This window comes from Elgaria multicarinata, chromosome 10 (genome assembly GCF_023053635.1).
Source record: "Elgaria multicarinata webbii isolate HBS135686 ecotype San Diego chromosome 10, rElgMul1.1.pri, whole genome shotgun sequence".
Lineage (NCBI taxonomy): Eukaryota > Metazoa > Chordata > Lepidosauria > Squamata > Anguidae > Elgaria > Elgaria multicarinata.
In genome coordinates this window covers 26,033,595-26,053,897 of record NC_086180.1, presented here as the reverse complement: position 1 = coordinate 26,053,897, position 20,303 = coordinate 26,033,595, and the positions used below count along the sequence as shown (strand labels likewise).

The 20,303-nt window shown below is 39.7% G+C and overlaps 1 protein-coding gene across 5 annotated transcripts in view; it reads left to right on the top strand.

Moving 5' to 3' along the window:
- The window catches only part of PPP3CA (protein phosphatase 3 catalytic subunit alpha), a 220,025-nt gene extending 200,477 nt beyond the window's left edge, over positions 1–19,548 (top strand). For 3 of the 5 annotated variants that reach the window (XM_063135935.1, XM_063135933.1, XM_063135932.1), the window contains 4 exons: positions 4,284–4,368; positions 8,560–8,657; positions 12,971–13,000; positions 17,798–19,548. In XM_063135935.1, coding sequence (XP_062992005.1) covers positions 4,284–4,368; positions 8,560–8,657; positions 12,971–13,000; positions 17,798–17,994 — 410 coding nt within the window. In that variant the 3' untranslated portion in view covers positions 17,995–19,548. The remainder of the gene's footprint in view (positions 1–4,283; positions 4,369–8,559; positions 8,658–12,970; positions 13,001–17,797) is intronic. The other 2 variants (XM_063135937.1, XM_063135936.1) reach the window with 1 other exon arrangement.
- Positions 19,549–20,303: the final 755 nt, after the last annotated feature.

Sequence of the window (20,303 nt, the reverse complement as noted above, 5' to 3'; positions counted from 1 at the left end):
GCTGCATGGACTTTACTGAACTTTAAATACTGTTTACATTTTTTCCTCTCCACTTTTAATATGTGTCCCCTCCAATAATAATATACCTGCTTTTTGTATACTAAATAAAAATTCAAATTTATTTCTTACGTTAGGGGAATTGAAGCTGTTAATATTGTGTGAAAAACTGTCATTATTTTGTTGCTGCTGTTGTTGTTGATTACAATTGCTTCCAAAAATGTGAGGAAAAAGTAGAAACGGGCTATAATCCTATCAGGAGACACAGGATACTGCGGATTTCCTCCTTTACAGCCTCATCTACACCAAGCAGGATATTCCACTATGAAAGAGGTAAGAAAGCGGTATATAAAAGGCAAGAGCCACACCAAGCAGGATATAGTGGTATAAAAGTGGTATATAGTAGGTGTCAGTGGGCCCCATCAGTTGTCAGTGCACTTCAATACCACTATAAAGCAGTAGTGTGGCTCCTGCCTTTTATATACCGCTTTCATTCCACTTTCATAGTGCAATATCCTGCTTGGTGTAGATGAGGCCCAAGTTGCAAGTCTAAGCTTTGACATTAGAGGAAGAAATTAAACTGTGGATCCCCATTCCCTCCCAGCTACTCTTTGGTGGTTCCCTCTCCTGAGGTTGGAGAAGGAAAAATTGGTATGTCAGCAACCTGCCAGTGTGTGGTGAGGGGGAGGCAGTGGATCCAATGGATCTAATGATCTCTCAATGTCCGACCATGCCCTCATCCCCTGGGCAACATTTAGATGAGCTAGAAAATGTATCTAAATGTTTCTGTCCCATTGCTGGAATGGGAGGGATTGATTTTTTGATGTTGATTTTTGGGATAAAGAAATCCCTCCTCCTCTGACTTCCATCCTGCTGGTTCTTATCAACAGGGCATAGGATGGAGCAGAGCTTCCAGTGTCAGAGGCACCACTCAAAGAGCGTAGAATTGCTCTCACAGTCTGGGAGAGAAACATAGAACATAAAATATGATCCATTTTGCAGGATGACTGCCAGGGTGGGCTGCAGTGCATGCCAGCACATTGATTCTTTAATAATAAAGAATTATGATTTCCCTTTTTTTTTCTTTACCTCAGCACATGCTGCATGCACTTTACTAGGGTGACCAGATGAAAAGGAGGACAGGGCTCCTGTATTCCTCTTCATCATCACAGTTAAAGCTGCAGGAGCTATACTAGAGTGACCATTTTAAAAGAGGACAGGGCACCTGCAGCTTTAACTGTTGTGATGAAGAGGAAATTTCCCCAGGTTCTCCATATATACAAATGACACCTGCAAAAATTCCCTTTTCAATACAACTGTTAAAGATACAGGAGCCCTGTCCTCCTTTTCATATGGTCAGCCTAACTTTACCAAACTGAATATTCAAGCTACAGCTCATTGTGCCATCCAAACTCAGGTGGTGGGGGTTGTGCAAAGGTTAAAACACTCTTGCATAACCCATGGAATATGCAAGGGTTGTTTAACCCTTGCACAAACATAGCCACCCAGGTCTGGACAATGTGGCTTGAAGATTCAAAATGGTTGCCTGCATGCACCCATTTAAATAAGCCATAGTTGGCTGTTGTGCAAACTGGTCCTACGAGTTCTTATTGTTTTCCTCGCCTTTATTATTTTGGAAATCTTATTCAAGGTTTTTTATTATTATTTCCAGTAATTGTCTAACCTCATCATTAGTTTACATAATTACCCATTCATTTCCCAGGAAAACATTTAGTTTGAAACTGATTCTTTGTCTATATCTTATTTTCCTTTCCTGTAAAATATTCAAATTCTTTCTCTTCTTTGGCATTACTGGGTGAAAATCCAGTAAACATCTATTTCCTTATCATCTATTTTGGAAGGCCCACCTGTCCAGATTATTTCTGTATGCTTCTTTTATCTGCAAGTTTCAGTTGATAGGCAACTCATACATTGAATAAACAAATGAAATAAATTTCTTTTACAAAAATATCTCTAGGAAAATTCTAATGGCATACCCTTGGTTAATTCTAAATGCAGCCTCTGTTCCAATCAATCAGTCCTCTTCTAGTCCCAGAAATTCTTTAAAGTGTTCTACCAGAAATTGTACAACATTGTGTCCTTCCAGTTCTTCTTGAATACATCTTAGTGTCAAGTTACATTTCCTTGATTTTTAACTTTTATTCCTCTACCATTGTTTTAATCCTCACCAAATTGTCCTTATGTTCATGTTGTTCTTCATGACTTCTTATACTTGCAGGGGTTTTTTTTTAAAAAAAAAATCTGTTTTCATTCCTTAAAGACTTATTATAAGTCTTATAATTATACTCTAATTTGAGAAGAGATGTGTTACTTTCCTGGACATAGAGGACAGAGCTCCCCTCCTAAATGAATCCGCTTGTTTTCTATTCTGGATCCAGAGGCACACCCCATTCCACACTTGCCTGGATGGCAATGCCTAGTTGCCTATGGTGACCAGGATAGTGCTGAAATACAAAGCCAACTTGTCCATTCATTTTTGTATGCTGCCAGGGCTTATGATATCCAAATCAGCATTTTCAAACCTAAATGACCTAAATACGGAGTTATGGATAGGGCCCCATTTGATTGTCAAACTGGACTGTCACACAACATGGGTTGAGCATTATTTGATGGTCACTGCTGGCCATACCACAACCCCCTCTCTGAGCCATTTTTAATTGCCCACCAGTTTTAATTCCTTTTCTAGCATTCTTTTTCGGAGATTGTACATGTTATACATTTAAAACATTTTTTATTCCCTCTCCATGTGCTTTAGGCAACCAGTATTCAAGTGGATGCCTTCTATATAAGGCCATTTCCCCTCTCAGTACCAGTGTTCTATTATGAAGGGCCCATTCTATTATGAAGGGTTAGGGATAGTACTTTATGTGGCATATACTAGTATAGAGAGAAAAATATCATTCCCTTTCCAAATGTCTGGAAAGGCCTTTAACAACGCTTTTATGATTAGATTTCAAAGTAACAATATACCACCACCACCACTCTCAAAACACACACACACAGGGATAATGTATATGTACTTCTGACATGAAATCCCTTACATTTTCAGCTTGGCAGTTATGCTAACCAATCCGTGTGTGTGTGTGTGTGTGTGTGTGTGTGTGTGTGTGTGTGTGTGTTCCAAAGTTCAGACATGCTTCAAAAATTTCTAAAATGCAGTTGTAGGGTATTTTGTGATACACACATTTCCTCTCCCACTATGTTATAATGCATGCAGAATTCAGCATCTGCTTGAAATTAAAGATTGCAGGAACAGGGCAGTTAGCAGTTATGTGTAAATGGTGGGTATCCACTTACCTCAACCCTTCCCTTCCCCACTACGCTTGACCACTCCCTTAATACCACTGCCACCATATAGTCTTTATTTAATACCTTTGGACTCACTGAGAGACTACCTATAATTTATTTTATTTATTTTTAAAAAACTTTTGTATCCCGCTCTATATCATTAAGATCTCAGGGTGGCGTACAATGAAAAATTCCACACTGTATGTTGTGAACTAAGGAACTTATAAAAGGGAAATTTTATTTCCACATAAGATGGTAAAGAAGATGTATTTGTGTGTTAATAAAAGCTCTGATATTAATGTTTCATTTATTCCTAGCCTCATCTAACTCCTCCCTCTATATCTATCCCAAAACAACAAACAGATTGTCTCTGCACTCTCTACCTTTAAACCCCAACTGGTGCCCTAAATAACTGACTCACCCCTATTTAAATCTCACTTACTCCACACTTTCTACCAATCACACACCAGCACACTAACATTCCATTCACTCTCTCTCCACCCTCCCTCCTTAACTAACTTACCATATTAACTCTACACAAAGGACATAAACAACATTACTATAAAAATACTAACCTGTACCATAACTCACATTACATACCCGGACATCACAATCAACTCTGAGTAGAACTAACATGGAATACAATCCAATGTTCCAGCTCTAGCCAGTGGGAGGGGTCATATGATGTGCACAGTATTGGGAGCAGGGCTATGCGATATGGCCTAGTTCTGACACATGTGTTCACCTACCTGCTAAGTTGAATGCTTTAATGGGGGGGGGCAGGGTGTTCCACAGTTAAAAAATATGTTTTGATAAAAAATATGGCCTTGTACAAGTTATAATGCTTCTTATGGCAAAATTCTAAATCCATGGTATTCAGATGTTGCTCTCAGTAGGAAAGCTAGTTTATCAAACTATTGGAAAAGTAATTAAAAGACTGAATTGCTAAGTACTAAAATTGTAATTCCTTCTGATAGGTGCCACAGCTGCAGCTCGAAAAGAAGTGATAAGGAACAAGATCCGGGCAATAGGCAAAATGGCTCGAGTGTTCTCCGTGCTGAGGTATGACTTCTATGTACTTCATTACTTCTTAGAAGGATGACAAAACTTTAACTTGTTTTTCATTGCTTCTCACTCCACTTTGAGATGGTTTTTGGTGCTTCTTGTGTGTTAATGCACTAATCCATTTAAAGCTTCTTCCCCACAAGTGTTTACAGTTCAAGTAGATTGTAGCCTTGATGCAGAGGTTTCTTGCATTTATCTGGCTTATGATGTGGACACAGAAGCTTCATTCCGGCTTAATAAGCCAAGACTTAAATGAGCCTTTTGCCAGTGCCCTTTGCATCTCCATTCGCAGCACAAACAAAGCAAGAAGCCTCTAATTCCCCATCATTTGCTATTTTATCCGAACTGAGAAACTATGATTACAAGCTTCGGAACAAGCCAGGTTATTAAATCACAGTTTGAACTTGATTTGAAGTGCTGGCCTAAGACCTTTTACTGCCAACGCTGTAAAAAGCCAATACTTTTAAAAGCCTTGCAGCTCTCTTCAGAAACAGGTTCATGCCATCAACTATCTTCCCATCCACCATGGTTGGACCACGCCAGGCAAAAGCTTCACTTCAACATTAAATACATCTCCACTGACATGTTATCAGTGGTGCTGATTATGTTAGCAAATAACCATGTAGCACTGGAGTCTTGGTTGTCCTGACTTGATGCATCTATGTACGTATGCAAACAGCTATCATGAAATGTCAATAATAGTTATTTCCTTCCTAATCTTTTATACTTCTCTTTTAAGGAAAAGAATTTGTAATACCAAATTCACATGATCTCTAGATAAAATTATGTTTTTATCGCTTTTAATAATTTTAACTGTTTTTTATGTATTTTTATTGTTGGGAGGGCTTATTGCCCTGAAAGGCAGCCCAGAAATATTAAAAATAAATCTTCCTACCAAGGAAGAATTGATATTTGTAACTATACTGATGTAACTATTGATATTTGTAACTATATTATTATTATTATTATTTATTTATTTATATAGCACCATCAATATACATGATGCTGTACAGAGTAAAACAGTAAATAGCAAGGCCCTGCCGCATAGGCTTACAATCTAATAAAATCATAGTAAAACAATAAGGAGGGGAAGAGAATGCCAACAGGCACAGGGTAGGGCAAAACTAACAGTATAAAGTCCGCACAACATGATGTCTCTGTGCCCCATTTCAAAACAGAAGAAAACCTAGTGTTGCAAGTTCTACTGATGGGCAAACTTACTGCAGTTCAGGTCAAGCGCCTCCTGCCAACCCCCCACCAGCTGACCGACCCTGCTTGCATGCACATCGAGCCACTTTGCAGGCACCCGGCACGTGGCCTCCCATTCCTTCACTGAGCTGCCATTTTGTGTAAAAATGGTGGATCAGCCTTTTTCATACTGGGCCATTTGCATAAATGATGGCCGTAAAGAGGCTGCAAAATTACAGGCGTAAATAGTCTATTTAGTCAGGCAAGTGTGAGGGATCCATGGACTGAGCTGGCAAGATCAGGCATTGAGCCTCAGCTGGGGGCCGCAACATCCCCAGTTGCAACCTTCTATTCATGAATGGCTGATAACTTTCTCCTACAGAAATTGGAGGAAGGAACTAGAGGATCAGCTATCCTTGACTTGATACTGACCAATAGGGGTAACTTAGTGGATGAAGTGGCATTTACGGGAACTCTTGGGAAAAGTGACCACGTCATACTTGAGTTCTTGTTTTTAGAGGAAGCAAAAGCCATGTATGTGTAGCCATACATGGACGCTGGATTTTAGGAAAGCTGATTTTAATAAACTCAGAACTATGATAAGTAGTGTCCATGGCAAGTGGCCCTAATGAGAAAAGGAGTCCAAGATGGGTGGGAGCTTTTAAAAAGGGAAATTTTAAAGGCATAATTACAAACAATTCCCACAAGGAAAAGGATAGACGACAACAGAAGAAATCAATGTGGCTCCACAAAAGCTTAGAGATGACCTGAAAACAAAAAAGGACACATATAGGAAGTGGAAGAAAGGCCAGGCTACAAAAGAAGCATACAGACAGGTAGCACAGAAGTGCAGGAATGGCATCAGGAAGGCTAAAGCTGAGAATTAACTGAGGCCAGTGAGGAATGCTAAAAGCAACAAAAAAGCTTTCTTCAGGTATGTGCATAGTAAAAGACAGGAAAGAAATGGTGGTTCAACTGCTTAATGAGGACAAATAACACATGACAAAGAAAATGACAAAGTGCTCAATTCTTACTTTGACTCAGTCTTCTCCAAAAAGCGGGTTTATGACCCCTCCTGGCAAAAGTGAAGTACAAATTGAAGGGGAAGGATTGCAGTTTGAGACTGATAAACAAATGGTCAAGGAACACCTAATTTCTTTGAACAAGTTCAAATCTCCAGGGCCCGATGAACTACATCCTAGAGTAATAAAGGAGCTAGCAGAAGAACTCTCAGAACCATTGTCTATTATCTTTGCAAAATCATGGAAGGCAGGTGAAGTGACGGACAATTAGAGGAGGACTAACGTTGTCCCTATCTTCAAAAAGGAGGAACCTGGGAACTATAGACCAGTTAGTCTGACATCAATCCCTGGGAAAATTTTGAAGCAGATTATAAAGAAGTCGATCTGCAAGCACCTTGAAAACAATGCAGTGATTACAAGAAGTCAGCATGGATTTGTCAAGAACAAATCCTTCCAGACTAATCTGATCGCATTCTTTGATCGGGTAACCTCCCTTGTGGACTGTGCTGTGGACATAATATATCTTGACTTCAGCAAAGCTTTTGACAAAGTACCACATGACATTCTGATTAGTAAACTAGTTAAAAGTGGGCTAGATGGAACAGCTATTAGGTAGAACCACAGTTGGCTACAGAATCAGACTCAAAGAGTGCTAATCAATGGTACCTTCTCAAACTGGGGGGGAGGTAATGAGTGAGGTACCACAGGGTTCAGTCCTGGGCCCAGTTCTCTTCAACATTTTTATTAATAACTTGGATGAGGAGCTGCAGAGAATGCTTATCAAATTCGCAGGTGACACAAAAATGTTTTGGGATAGCTAATACCCTGGAAGACAGAAGCAAACTTCAAAGTGATAAATGCCAAGTTCTACGTCTAGGAAAAAGAAACCAAATGCACAGTTACAAGATGGGGGATACTTGACTCAACAATACTACAAGTGAGAAGGATCTTGGAATTATTGTAGATCACAAGCTGAATATGAGCCAACAGTGTGATATGGCTCCAAAAAAAGCAAATGCTATTTTGGGCTGCAATCATAGAAGCATAGCTTCCAAATCACGTGAAGTACTGGTTACTCTCTATTCAGCACTGGTTAGGCCTCATCTTGAGTATTACATCCAGTTCTGGGCACCACACTTCAAGAAGGATGCAGACAAGCAGGAGCATGTTCAGAGGAATGCAACGATGATGATCAGGGGTCTGGAAACAAAGCCCTATGATGGACAGATGGAAAGATCTGGGCATGTTTAGCCTGGAGAAGAGAAGACGGAGGGAGGAGACGTGATAGCACTCTTCAAATACTTGAAAGGTTGTCACACAGAGGAGGGCCAGGATCTCTTCTCAGTCTTCCACTAAAATTCTAGTTCTGGCATAAATCACAAAACAGATATAAAGTTTTACGATTGTAAGTATTGATATGTGATGGAAATTTCAGGTGTCCAGGCTGTCAGCGAATTGATGCAACCCTCATGAGAACATGGTCATGTGAACCCATTCTTCACCTTCCAGATTCATGACAATGTAAATGCATCAGATGGGTACATACCTTAGCCATATCAAAGATCTTTTAATAATGTCTTAAACTAGGATACAAATGGGAATATAATCCTTATACTTGGCTTCTGTTCAGGAAATCAATTTTCTTTGCAATACAGATGTAAAACTGAAGATATGTGCTTTAATCCTGCACAAAAATGATGTCATCAGGAATATATGCTTCTCAACTCCTTGGTCCAGTGTTAATGGAAGGGGAAACAAAATGATCCTGTTTATTTGGTATGCATCCTGCTTTATTGGCATCCAAAGCAGCATGCAGTTGTAAAAATGCAATATATAAATAACATGTGATATAAAAGGCTGAGGAAGGGGATGATCTCTCACCTGGAGCTGGATGCAGAAATAATAGAAGGGTGCTCTGCCTTAGCTTCTCTTCTTGCTGATTGCATCACTTGATATGGTCTCATCCTGTTCCTGCCAGGGAGGAGAGTGAAAGTGTGCTGACACTGAAAGGGTTGACCCCAACAGGAATGCTTCCCAGCGGGGTGCTCTCTGGAGGAAAACAAACTCTGCAAAGCGGTAAGCATGTTTGTGCATGTCTGCTATGATTGAACTGCTAAAACTACAGATTTTCTCATGTTCCTTTGCATTATAGAAATGCAGTCTTTTTGAGGAGAGAGAGAGAGTCTGAGAGCAAGAGAAAGAGAGAAAGATCACAACGTGACTGGAAACCGATTCACAAAATTTGGGCATTTTTTGCCTTCATAAATGCACAAAACCAGTTTGCAAATGTTATTGGTTACAGTTGACGTTGTTTTTTTGAGAGGAAAAAGGATCCTTCTTAGGGGTGGGGTGGGATTTGCACTTGAGTGCAAAATAATCTTGTGTGGGAAATTACTATGGGCATGTCAACACCACAAGGGTGTAGAGGCAGGATTGCGGACTTACCAGCTTCCGCGATCCTCCCTGGGTGTCCAGACAGCCACGTGATGTCCTGGAAGGACGTTGCAGCCACCATTATTATTTTTTAAACTAGGAGAGGAGCACCCATGTGCTCCTCCACCAAAGGTAATGAAAAATAACCCACTCCACCCACCCCACCCCCGATGGGCATGGAGCGCCTGAAGAGCTTCATGCCCCATGCCCAGTTCCGAGGAGCCAGAACGAAACTGGGCCGGCCAGCCGCACCCCCCGTGGTCTCGGGACAATACCGAGACTGCAGGGGAAATTGGGCTAAAAGCCATCCCAGTTATCCCAGGGAAATGGAGGGATCCTCCCTGCCCCCAGGATCCCCTGTGCATCATGTGGACGCACAGGGATGATTCCGGGACAATTCCCGAGATAAGGCATGGTGTAGACATGCCCTATGGCTCATTTCTATGCTAGTTCTCTGGGATTCTGCTGCCTAGTGTGTGGGAGTCACTTGTAAAGAGAAAGCACCTGCAAATACAACCAAGCTCCTCCCTTGCTCACTCATGGTGGGTTGAGCCATCCAGAAGCCCTCATTAGTGATGATCTCTGCATGAGCCTTTGGCTCGGGATAGGAAGCATACTCAGGCGAATGCTAGGGCCCACTACCTCAGCTACTATGACACCTCTTTGGCCCATGAGCATGTGCTACCTAGCACATGTAGCTAGACTAGCATGGCCGTGATTTCCCCACAGTGCAATGCATATCTCTTTTGTAGAGAAATTAAAATAGCAGTCGTACTGGTATGACCAGTCATGTGGGCCCTCATGCTTCTGTCAGGCTTCTGCTACTGCCAGGCCACCTGCCTAGTAGCAGGGCTGAACACAGAGCCAGGTCCACATGACTGGACTCAAGGGTGTGGCAGCCATTTTCATTTCCCCACAGTCCAGTGGGCCTGGTGCTTCTTTCAGAACCACTGCCAGGCTGCCCCAAGCCCACTGTGCCACACCTCACTGCCTGCAGTCAGATAAGCCTGCTGATGCTGGAATGGGCACCAAGGGCACTTTTCCCAGGGCCAACTGGGAGCTAGCACTAGCCCTGGTCATAAGAAACATTCATGTCACTTAATATAGCCTTGTGTCCTAAAGCTGGATAATCCACCTATACACAAATCCACACCATTGAAATACCTGGTGCCCTCCAGATACTCCCATAACCTCTTGATCATTGGCCATGCTGGCTGGGAATTATTGCAGTCATAGTCTAAAGCATCTGAAGGCACTACCCACCCTATATAATATCTTAGTTGCTAAGCACTGATAACTGTGGGCTATCATAGTGGCTAGCAACAAAGATGAGAAGAGTGTGCGGAAATTACGGATTCTACATTTTCAGTGTAGGGCCACAGCTAGACCTAAGGTTTATCCTGGGATCATCCAGGGTTTGTCCCTGCCTGAGCACTGGATTCCCTCTGTGTCACCTAGATGAACAGTTTTGACCCCTGGGCGATCCGGGGATAAACCTTAGGTCTAGCTATGGCCTAGGAGAGGGTTTTTCCACTACACATACAAGCAGGGATGCCTTCCAGATTTTGGAAAGTATCAGTAAGAATGTTTCTGGAAATTACCCCACTTGCATATAGGGAGAAAGGTAACTATTTAAGCCTGAGGTTACGGACTGTCTTCTTTATTGATAAATTGTAAGCCGCTCCGAGAGCCTTTTGGCTGAGGTGCGGGATAAAAATAATCTAAAATAAATAAATAAATAATATTTATACAAAAAGCTGCAGAATTGTGTACTGTAGGCCAACATGCCAACCTGTTCTGAGTCTGGGTAATAAATACCAAATTGTATGTTTCTTCTTTTCTTCTTGTTCATGAGAACTTCAATGAAGTTACTTAAATGAACCTGAAGGGACGAGCTTGTTAATATTGGTTTTGCTGTGTAAGAAACCATTGAGGGGGCACTTCCTCCCACCCGACAGTTTCAAGTCCTGTTTTGTATAAGTTATGCCATAGAGCCCTAGCTAGTAAAATATTATTCTTGAAGTAAGAAGCCTCAATCAAGTATTTTAATATATTAACTGTATTCTGTTATTTGTGTTTACTGCTGTGTAACATATATTTCATGCACCCATGAGTGTCCTACCGTAACTATGATGTAGCTTTCAATAACTGTGAGATGTGGACATTCGCCTTTTCAATAACTCAGTCTCAGCCTCTAACTTTCCCATTTCTTTCTTGGAGTTTCTTCCCTGTATTTTTCTCTTTTCTGTCTCTTTTTCTCTTATCTAGAAGATTCAGGTATTCTGTGGTAAACTCTCTTCTTGGTGGCTCGTGTGTTACACCTATGGTAACGTTCTGCTCTGTAAATGCTGCAGTATGATCACCAACGTACCTTTGTTACACTAAAGGAACCTTTGAGGCACATAGAGGATCTCTCCATATTATTAGTTCCTTGACTTTTGAGAGAATTTGTTCCAGCAAAAATGTTGCCATTGATAAAATAAATAAATTTTGCTTCTGTCACATTGTCCAAAAGCCTGGCTGTTGGGAAATTCCCTCATACTGCAGTATTGTACCTTAGTAAAACTTTACCATACACAAACCATTAGTTAACACCTTGCACCGTTCACCAAATATACTGAAATCTACATAGTTTCTGTTAAGCACATTTTGCCGACTACTCTATGTATTAACAGAAAATATGGACAATATATTCTGTGAAATGTGTACATTCCTAGTTGCCATTATTTTCAGTGTATCCATTCTAGTTTGGATCCTGTTAGTCATCTTAATTTCTGTTATTTCTCTCTCTTTCACATTATGCATTTTATTTTGGTTATTTAATTCCCTTATTTGCCGTACCTGAGGGCTATAGATTCCATGGGGGAACTTGTCCTTGATGCAAAATGACACTTAATGAGATTCCACTGATCTCCGTATTAAACTACAAAACTATGTATTAAGCTACAAAAATGCTACTTTCTAAATTGGTCAGACCTAGGCCAGTTTGTTTCATTGACAGATAGGCTTCCATACTGTCATATGTAACACCAGTGGCAATTTAGATGCAACTGGCTGTCAAAAGAAGCTAAAGCTAAAAATTTAATGATATGTTAATGATACATTTCTAATAATACCTTTCATTTCTGCTTGCAAATTTTTCTTAAGCCCAGTTTCAAAGACCATAGTGGTTTGAAATCCACGCTATACTACCAGCAACTGTGAAATGTTCAGTTGTTCTGCCAGCATTTTAGATTTGATCAAAATTTAGTTGGGTTTTTAAAATACACCTTTGGAGTTAAGCATTTTAACAAACAAACAAAAATTGGGCAGGAGATAATGTTCAGGGCGCTCTAAACAAAACAAGAAAACACATGAATACAAATTTGAATGCTGGCTTTGAAAGCTCTTTTCAATCTGTCTTTAACCTTTTCCTAGTGAGTTTGTAAGTGAGCATGCATGTGCTTAAAAAACTGAAGTCCAGGAGAAAAATAAAATGGCTACTCAGAGTTTACATACAGCCTTTTTCCTGAAGTAATGCTAGAGTCCCTATGCTGACGACATATTCTGGTAATCAGCATTGGTAGGGAGTTCTTTTGCTGGCTTAATGTCACATCCTGTCTTTTTGGGCACCCTTCAATCTGCTGTAGTCATTCTCTGATAATAACTTTGTGTAAATTGGGTAGACACTATGATCAAATTTCAATTTAATCAACATGGCATTTTTATATCAAAGGAAACAAGAATCTTTCACATCTTTCCCCCATAATAATAATAAAAAGAAATCTATTGCCTGCAAGTTCCAATACCTGTGTTTGTTTTGTGTGTAGCATTCTATGTTGTCTATTGTGTCAGAATCCAGCACTTACAGTAACCTTTAAGTGTACTAGCTCCTTTGCTATTCACTGACTTGTTCTTAGAGTTAAATCCTCTGCTCATTTTTCTCATTCGTTTTGCTACCCCTTTCTTCTCTTCAGCTACTGTTGAGGCTATTGAGGCTGATGAAGGTAAATTGGCCAGACCCCTTTCTGTTGTTGTTGCAACAGATAAGGGCTCTGCTGGGTGTATTCATCTTTGCTGTAGCTTGTATAGAGTGTGTGGGTGTTGAGCTAACAATTGTGGCTCAGTATTAACCTAAGTTTACTTGCTTTAAAGGGGAAAGTGTTTCTTTTGTTGTTGGTGTTGTTTTTTAAAGTTGCAACGATGTTCTGATCTGTGTCCATTAAGCTTAAATTGCTGAATCAATGTCGCACAAGGTTAAGAAAACTTGCAACTCAGCTCAAAGGGGGCATGGCAGCTCTATAGCAGAAGCCATTTGACAAATAAGCAGTTTTCCCTTTGGGGGACCAATCAGTTCCTCACGTCAACATCAGCTATATCTGAAAATTGAGCGAATGCAACTTTCTTAAGTTGAATGGGGTTCTCCTTCTACTGAAGTCCCTAGCAAAAGATATTTTTGAATGTGTCTTCACTGTAATTCAGCAATGTCCCTTTGGGTGAAGAAAAAAAAAAGTTAAAATGAGAAATGGTAAGATGATGATGATGATGATTTTTAACAAGCTTTGGGAACTTCCTGTAATGCAGCCATTAATACCAGCACTATTTTGAAATGACCACTGATAGAAATGAATTACTTTAGAAGATATTTCAATGCAAAACTTCAAGCTGCCTTTCTCAAGGATCCTTTTATTTCATCTCCTAAACAATTTTATTAGTTGTACAGTTAAGAGATCTCCAAAATGCATTGTGAAATATTTCTGTACTTGCAAGAAGACTCTCAAAAGTTCCCCTTTAAAACAAAACAACAACAAAAATCTTCAGTTGTATTTTGTTCTTGCCCCCCTAAAATGCGAGTTTTTCCAAACAAAAATAATTAACCATTAGTTCTTTTGGCAAGGAGTAATAGTGCCATTTTGGGCCCTCCTATCTGTTTTTTTTATCCTTTTGTTACAGCAGTGAACAAAATTCTTAGAAATAAGTAAGAGAAAATACAACTGCTTTCTAAATAGCAGCTCACTCACTGCTATTTATGTTGGAATTCTCTATTCCTGTTGGCAAATTCTACTCTGCAGTGTGCATTCTTGTTGACAAGTTTGGCTGTTTTTTTTCCTGTGATTTCTGTGACTGTGTCGTGTTTTTTTAGTATTTCTCTCAATGTAAACTGCTAATAATCATTGTCTGACCAGCAACTGCAGCAGAGCACTTTCGTCAGCACTAAGGTGTATAAATATATCTGCTTGACACCGAGATTAATATACTATGCAGCCCATTCTGGGAATATGTGTTGTTCAAGTTAAACCTTTGCATTGTAACCAAAGATTTAATTTTTAAAATTATTTTTTATTTCTTTGTTTTTAAAGTTTTTCCTCTTTTGGGAGACCTAATAAAGATTCTGATTACATGAATAGCTTTACTTAGGGGCCTGTTCAGGCCTTTGATGGAGCCAAATGTTCACATCCCCAACTTCAGCCGAGCATCCTGCAAAATCAAAGTACATTACACTTTACATTGCCATTCATTATACACCTGCTTGAAGGGACTGGGTAAATAATTAGCAGCATTGTGGTGAATTTTTAAGGGGGATTTGGATGTTTTGCCATGATTCTTTGTTCATGCTTAACTATGAAATCTCTATGAAATTTGTTGGGGAATGGGTGGGAACTTTAATATTGAGGTACCTGGGGAGAAGGGCAATTCCAGAAAACCAAGGATGCTTTTGGCCCTATGGTAGATTCCACAACAAACTGTGTTGTCTGAAGTGGTCCAGCATGCAAAGTTGCAACGTGTTGGGTCGGATCCAAAGGTGCCTTTCTGCATGCAGGTGTCTGCCACTCATGGAAGGATGTTTTACACCTCGCGTGAGAGTCTTGTATGAGAAAAGTGGAACTGAATACAACTATGTTCTTCTGCTTGCACAATCCCCTGTACAAGCAGTAACATAATGGCCCTACCTGTTAAAGCACTGTATGAATTCTTGTGCAAGATTTTGTGGGACCACACTCACAGCTATTTTCTTTCCACTTATGGTTCTTTGGATCCAGTCCACTTACAGATTGTTGACATTTTCACAAATTGTGATGGTCTTAAAGCCAACTTCATGTTCTACCCCCTTAGATGGCACACAGTGCAGTGGATTCCACCCAACAGTGTATACCAAAAAGAAAAGAAAAAATAAATAAAAATCACCACATGGCGGGAAAAAACAGTCCTCCATATTTGTCTGCAGTACATATTTCCACAGCAGTGGTTAGCATGAGAGGAGTTGTACTTGCCACAAAATTCAACACAAGTGGTTTAATAGTACCAGGGACTTTACACATAAGGAGAAAATGGGGAAATCATCAAAATCTAGAAAGAATTATGCTTTCTCTGAAATGGAGAACAAATTTGATTAGACTTCTAGACAGATAAACCAAAGAGCAAATTCAGTCTCCAGTGCCCTCCTTTCTGCTCACACTCTTCAGTATTTCCCCCACCTCACCCCATGTTGCTGGTACTAGCTGACCGTCTTGGCTATCTTGCATGTTAAGAAACTGAGCAGAAAGAAACATAACCAACATTCTTGAAATACAGTACATTTGTTTGGTGTGTATTTTTAACTGAAGTAGGAAAACAGCACAGTAAGGCGTAGGAGTGATCAGTAAGTTAAGCCTTATTAATAGACTTTTGCCCAGAGTGCTCCCCATTTTATGTTTTAAACACTTTGTAAAATAAGTCCCTGAAAAGAATGGAATAGTATCAGGCTCCTTGAATATATATCATTGAGTTTGTGAGATCAATGTGGAACTCCTAATGTCATTGCTGAAGGGCAGGTTCATTGACTTTTAAATTCAGTTACTAGCTCCTATGTTCTTAAACTTTCAAAGTTAAGAAGGACAAATATGCCAAAAAATAATAATATTCAGAGTCCATGTCGCACTGAATTACAGCAGTTTAACCAGACTATTCTGCAGTGCTTTAGGGCTGACAGGGAAGGTTATTGCTCCTGTGTTCATTCCTGCTGTGGTGAAATCAGGGAGGGCCTTCTACCTATAGCTGGCCTTGTATAATAAATCTTATAAACATGCACTGAGGATGCCTTTGTAATGGGAGAAACCTGTTCCACAGATTCCCATGGAGCAGTCCATTAGACAGCGTGCCTCCTATCCCTTCTCCCCTTCCTTTCCTTTTTTTTTATAAAAAAAACCCAGAATATCCCTGTCTTTACCGTGGTTAAATGTTACATCAGGAATGATTTTGATCAGGATAAAGGCTAACCAGGTTCTTTGTTTCTGACCAGGATTTGCAGCTGACGTGCTTCCAGATGAGGCTTTTATGGCGCCATCTCTCTGCCTCATTCATAGAGTTTTATTGGTGGTCTAGACATTGTTGTCTTCCACTCATAACTTTCCCATATTTACTCACCACTTCTTTCGTCTTTCTCTTACCACAGAAAAAGCCAGAATTAGCTGCACAACACCTTCTAATTCATAGTGTTAGGACCTTTCTATTCTGGAAGCACTCCTGGTTAGGAAACTGATTAAAGGAGCCTTATTGTGGTTACATTTTGATCCTGAAGTAATGCTTAATCATCCCTAATGTGGGCAGAGAAAATTCCCACAAGAAAGGAAAGGGAATGGGTGCAAGACATGCAATTTTCAGTGGTTTAGGCTACAATCCTATGCATGCTGAGACAGGAAAAAAAGTCCTACAACTCCCAGCATTCTTCAGGCAGCCATGTTGGCTGAGGAATGCTGTGAGTTGTAGAAGCTTTTTATGTCTAAACATGCATAGGATTGTACCCTTAGTCTAAATCTTTGAAATGCAGCAAGATGTCTTGCTTTAAGTATACTAGTTCTTTTTAAACACACACACACATATACACCTTTTTCAGATCTATTTTTCCTCCTTTCCACATTCAGGACTGGATTTTTTCATATCACTTTTCCATAACATTTTCTCATAGCACTTGCTTCTACAAAGAGCTTGGCTCATTTTGGAATATGACTATACAAAGGTCACAAACAAGAGTTCTTCAACAAGCTGTAGTTTTGAATGTTTCATCTTTCATGTAAAGCCCTTAACAGCTGTTCTGCTGTTAAATTTTGACCTACATGTTCTGTACCATAGGGGAAAAATTTTCCCATGGAAATCAACATGAATTCTGTGTTGAGTGAGACTGTGGGGGCATCTCAAACACTTATCACCTAATGCCAATTCAGACATTTTCATTTAATGCCATGAAGTCATTGCAATGATCTTTATATTCCCAATTTCAAAAGTCTCCATTGAGACACATGTAATAGCTGGCATTTACCACATCAGCCCTGGGGATAAACAGACATCCTACTGTAACTCCATCTACCAACATGAGGGGAGACACATTCACGGCATGAAATTGCAAGGCAAAAATCATTGCAATGATTTCACTAATACATAAATAAAAGTGTGCTTTGGCCTCTAGACTGTAAGACAACAGATTTTCGTTGCTCATTATTTTTTCTGTGAGCACCATTAGTCCCTGAAAATTTTTTCATGTAGACCAAACTGCAGAATAAAAATGTCAGAACTGAATTTTGCTGGGAGCATCTTAATTTTTCAAGAGACATTGGCTGTTTACTTTCTAGCTGTTTCCAAATACATCTAGAAGCTTTAATTGCATTGTCATTTTATTTTCTTCACCGTGAAGGAATTTCTCACTCAGTTGATTGTTCAGTAAGCTGATGAGATGCCAACACTTTGTCTCGTTTGACTTTTCTTTCCTTCTTTTTGTTTTGTTTTGTTTGTTTCTGTTGTTTTTCTTCCTCCCCCAATTCCCTATTTAGCTATCAAAGGATTCTCGCCACAGCATAAGATCACGAGCTTCGAAGAAGCCAAAGGTTTGGACCGCATTAATGAGAGGATGCCCCCGCGCAGGGATGCCATGCCATCAGATGCCAACCTCAACTCCATCAACAAGGCCATCTCCTCAGAGACTAACGGCACTGACAGTAATGGCAGTAATAGCAGCAATATTCAGTGACCATTTCTGACTTGTGATTTTTTTGTTTTTGAGCTGCAGGGCATGATGGGATAACTGTTCATCAGCAGTTGGATGTTCTTGCCTCTGATGATAGCTTACTTGCTCTAGGGGCCAGGTGTTGGATTCCGTTTACAAATATCATCTAAGAAGAGATAGTAAACTTTATTTTGGTGGGTGGGGGGTGGGGGTTAAACACCTCCTTGGATATGCCTTTAAAATGCTTGTAGAAAACTAAATGAAAGCTAATGCTGGTATATATTGCAAAGTTAGGGGAATGAACATGTTTTCGTACTGCATTGGAAACTTCTAGATATGTTAAATGAAAGGCCTTTTATTATGTTACTGGACATGACAACTTTGTCTGATTTCTTACTAACTATTGTACGTTTACAGTTGCAGCACTAAACATGGACAACATCAAAAACATTTTTAACAAAGTGATGTACAAACTAAATAAGGAGACTATTTATTGATAATGTTTTGCTACTCTTGTCAGACGATGGCTATCTTAAAAAAAAATTAGGCAATCTTAAAAAATATATTAAAAAAATAAAAAAGAATGTTGCAAATTTGTTAAAAATGCCAAAAAGGACAGTTTAATTTTGTACAGATTATGCTTACCTCAGGTTTCTTTAGTGTGCTTGAATGCCCTTCTTTAAATATAACATTTACCTTATTAATTTGGCAGTGAGAAATCTTTTTTCTTTTAAGTTCTTAAGAAAAAACTGGAATAATGATACCCTTCTTTTTCTTTCTTTTTTCTTTTTGCTGTTTATATTTAGGATTTTTTTTTTTTTTTTTTTTAGGTAAATCAAGTCTTGGTTGTGGCTTGCTGAATTTAAATATTTATGAGTGGTGCATTTTTAAGTATAGTGAACAAGACACCATATTAAGTGCAGTGAAAGCATCTATATTCTGTAAAAATCTGCCTATGCATGTTTTTTAAGGAAAAAAAATTGGCTGTATAGGCCTGTATGGGACTGTAATGCGCTTAGTGGTCTGACTTATACTGGAAATGTATGTATACTGGCGTACTTTATATTCTCTAAAAAAGAAAATGCTAATGCCTTTGAAATTTTGTAATCAAAAACAAAAAAGCTTTGAAAAATCTAAGGGGGAGAGTATTCTTAAAAGTTTTTAATATAAGCTTGTCAGTGCACATATAGATGGTTAGCATGTTTAGCAAACCTTGTGAAATTTAAACTAAGTTTGTAGTTACATGTGAAACTAAATGCATGATAACTGTTAATGTCATGATGGTTTAGTCATTTTGTTACGTTCTGTCATGTGCCACAAAACGTGTAATTTTTTCACTTTTTTCCCTTTGTATATCAGTTACGGGTTACAACTGGTTCATTCTTAAAGGAAGAGGAAAAACCAACAAAGCAGTCCACTGATATTTTTTAACAATTGTATAAGTGCCCAAGTAATTCACTACAGCCTACAGCCTTGCCTTTGTAATTTGACTTATGAAATGTTGGCAATCAAAGCATGCACTTGTAACAATGAAAAAAAAAGCATTTTATATTACTACTCAATAAAAATGTGCATGAACCTAAGGCTCCTCTCACTAAATCTCAGAGGCATGATAGTATGTATTTAATGATCACAGGGGTGTGTGGAAAGCTCTCACCAGTTGGTTTGCATTATAACAAGCCCTGCATATAGGTATGCATGTGGAAGTGCCATCATGTAAGTAAAGAGCTGCAGAGCAATCCTATGGTGCCTGGGAGACATTGCTATAACCTCGGAAGGAGGGGGGGTCCAAGCTCAGATTGTTCCCCCACCGCCTTCCCTTTGCAGCTGCTGTGGAAAGCACCATGATGGCTGCTCTTCCGACATCACAACAGTAGTGTTGGAAGGTATCACCCACAACTGGATTGGTGAACTCCCCCACATCGTGTTCACACTTTGCTCACCAGACTCCCAAAGGTTGCCGCAGGTGCCCGGCGAAAGCGCATGCCTTTCCCACCTGTGATTTGTGCAAAATCACAGTGGGGAAATTTACAGAAATTACAATTTGCGCAAATTTGCAGCCGTAAATAGTGCAATTTGCACAAAATTGCAGTTGTAAAGGACCATTTACGCCTGCATTTTTGTGCAAATTGTACTATTTGTGGTTACGAATTTTCTCAAATCGCAAATTCCTCCCCCACCCTAGCCCCAATGGACGCAGCGCTGTGCCCTATGCGAGTAATCGCGCAGAGCTGGGGAAAGCCGCAGAAATGGGCCACACGCTTCGAGACCGCGGGGAAAACTGGGCCCAAAGTGTAGGGCTGCATCCCAGGGCCAGGGAGGTATGATCCCTC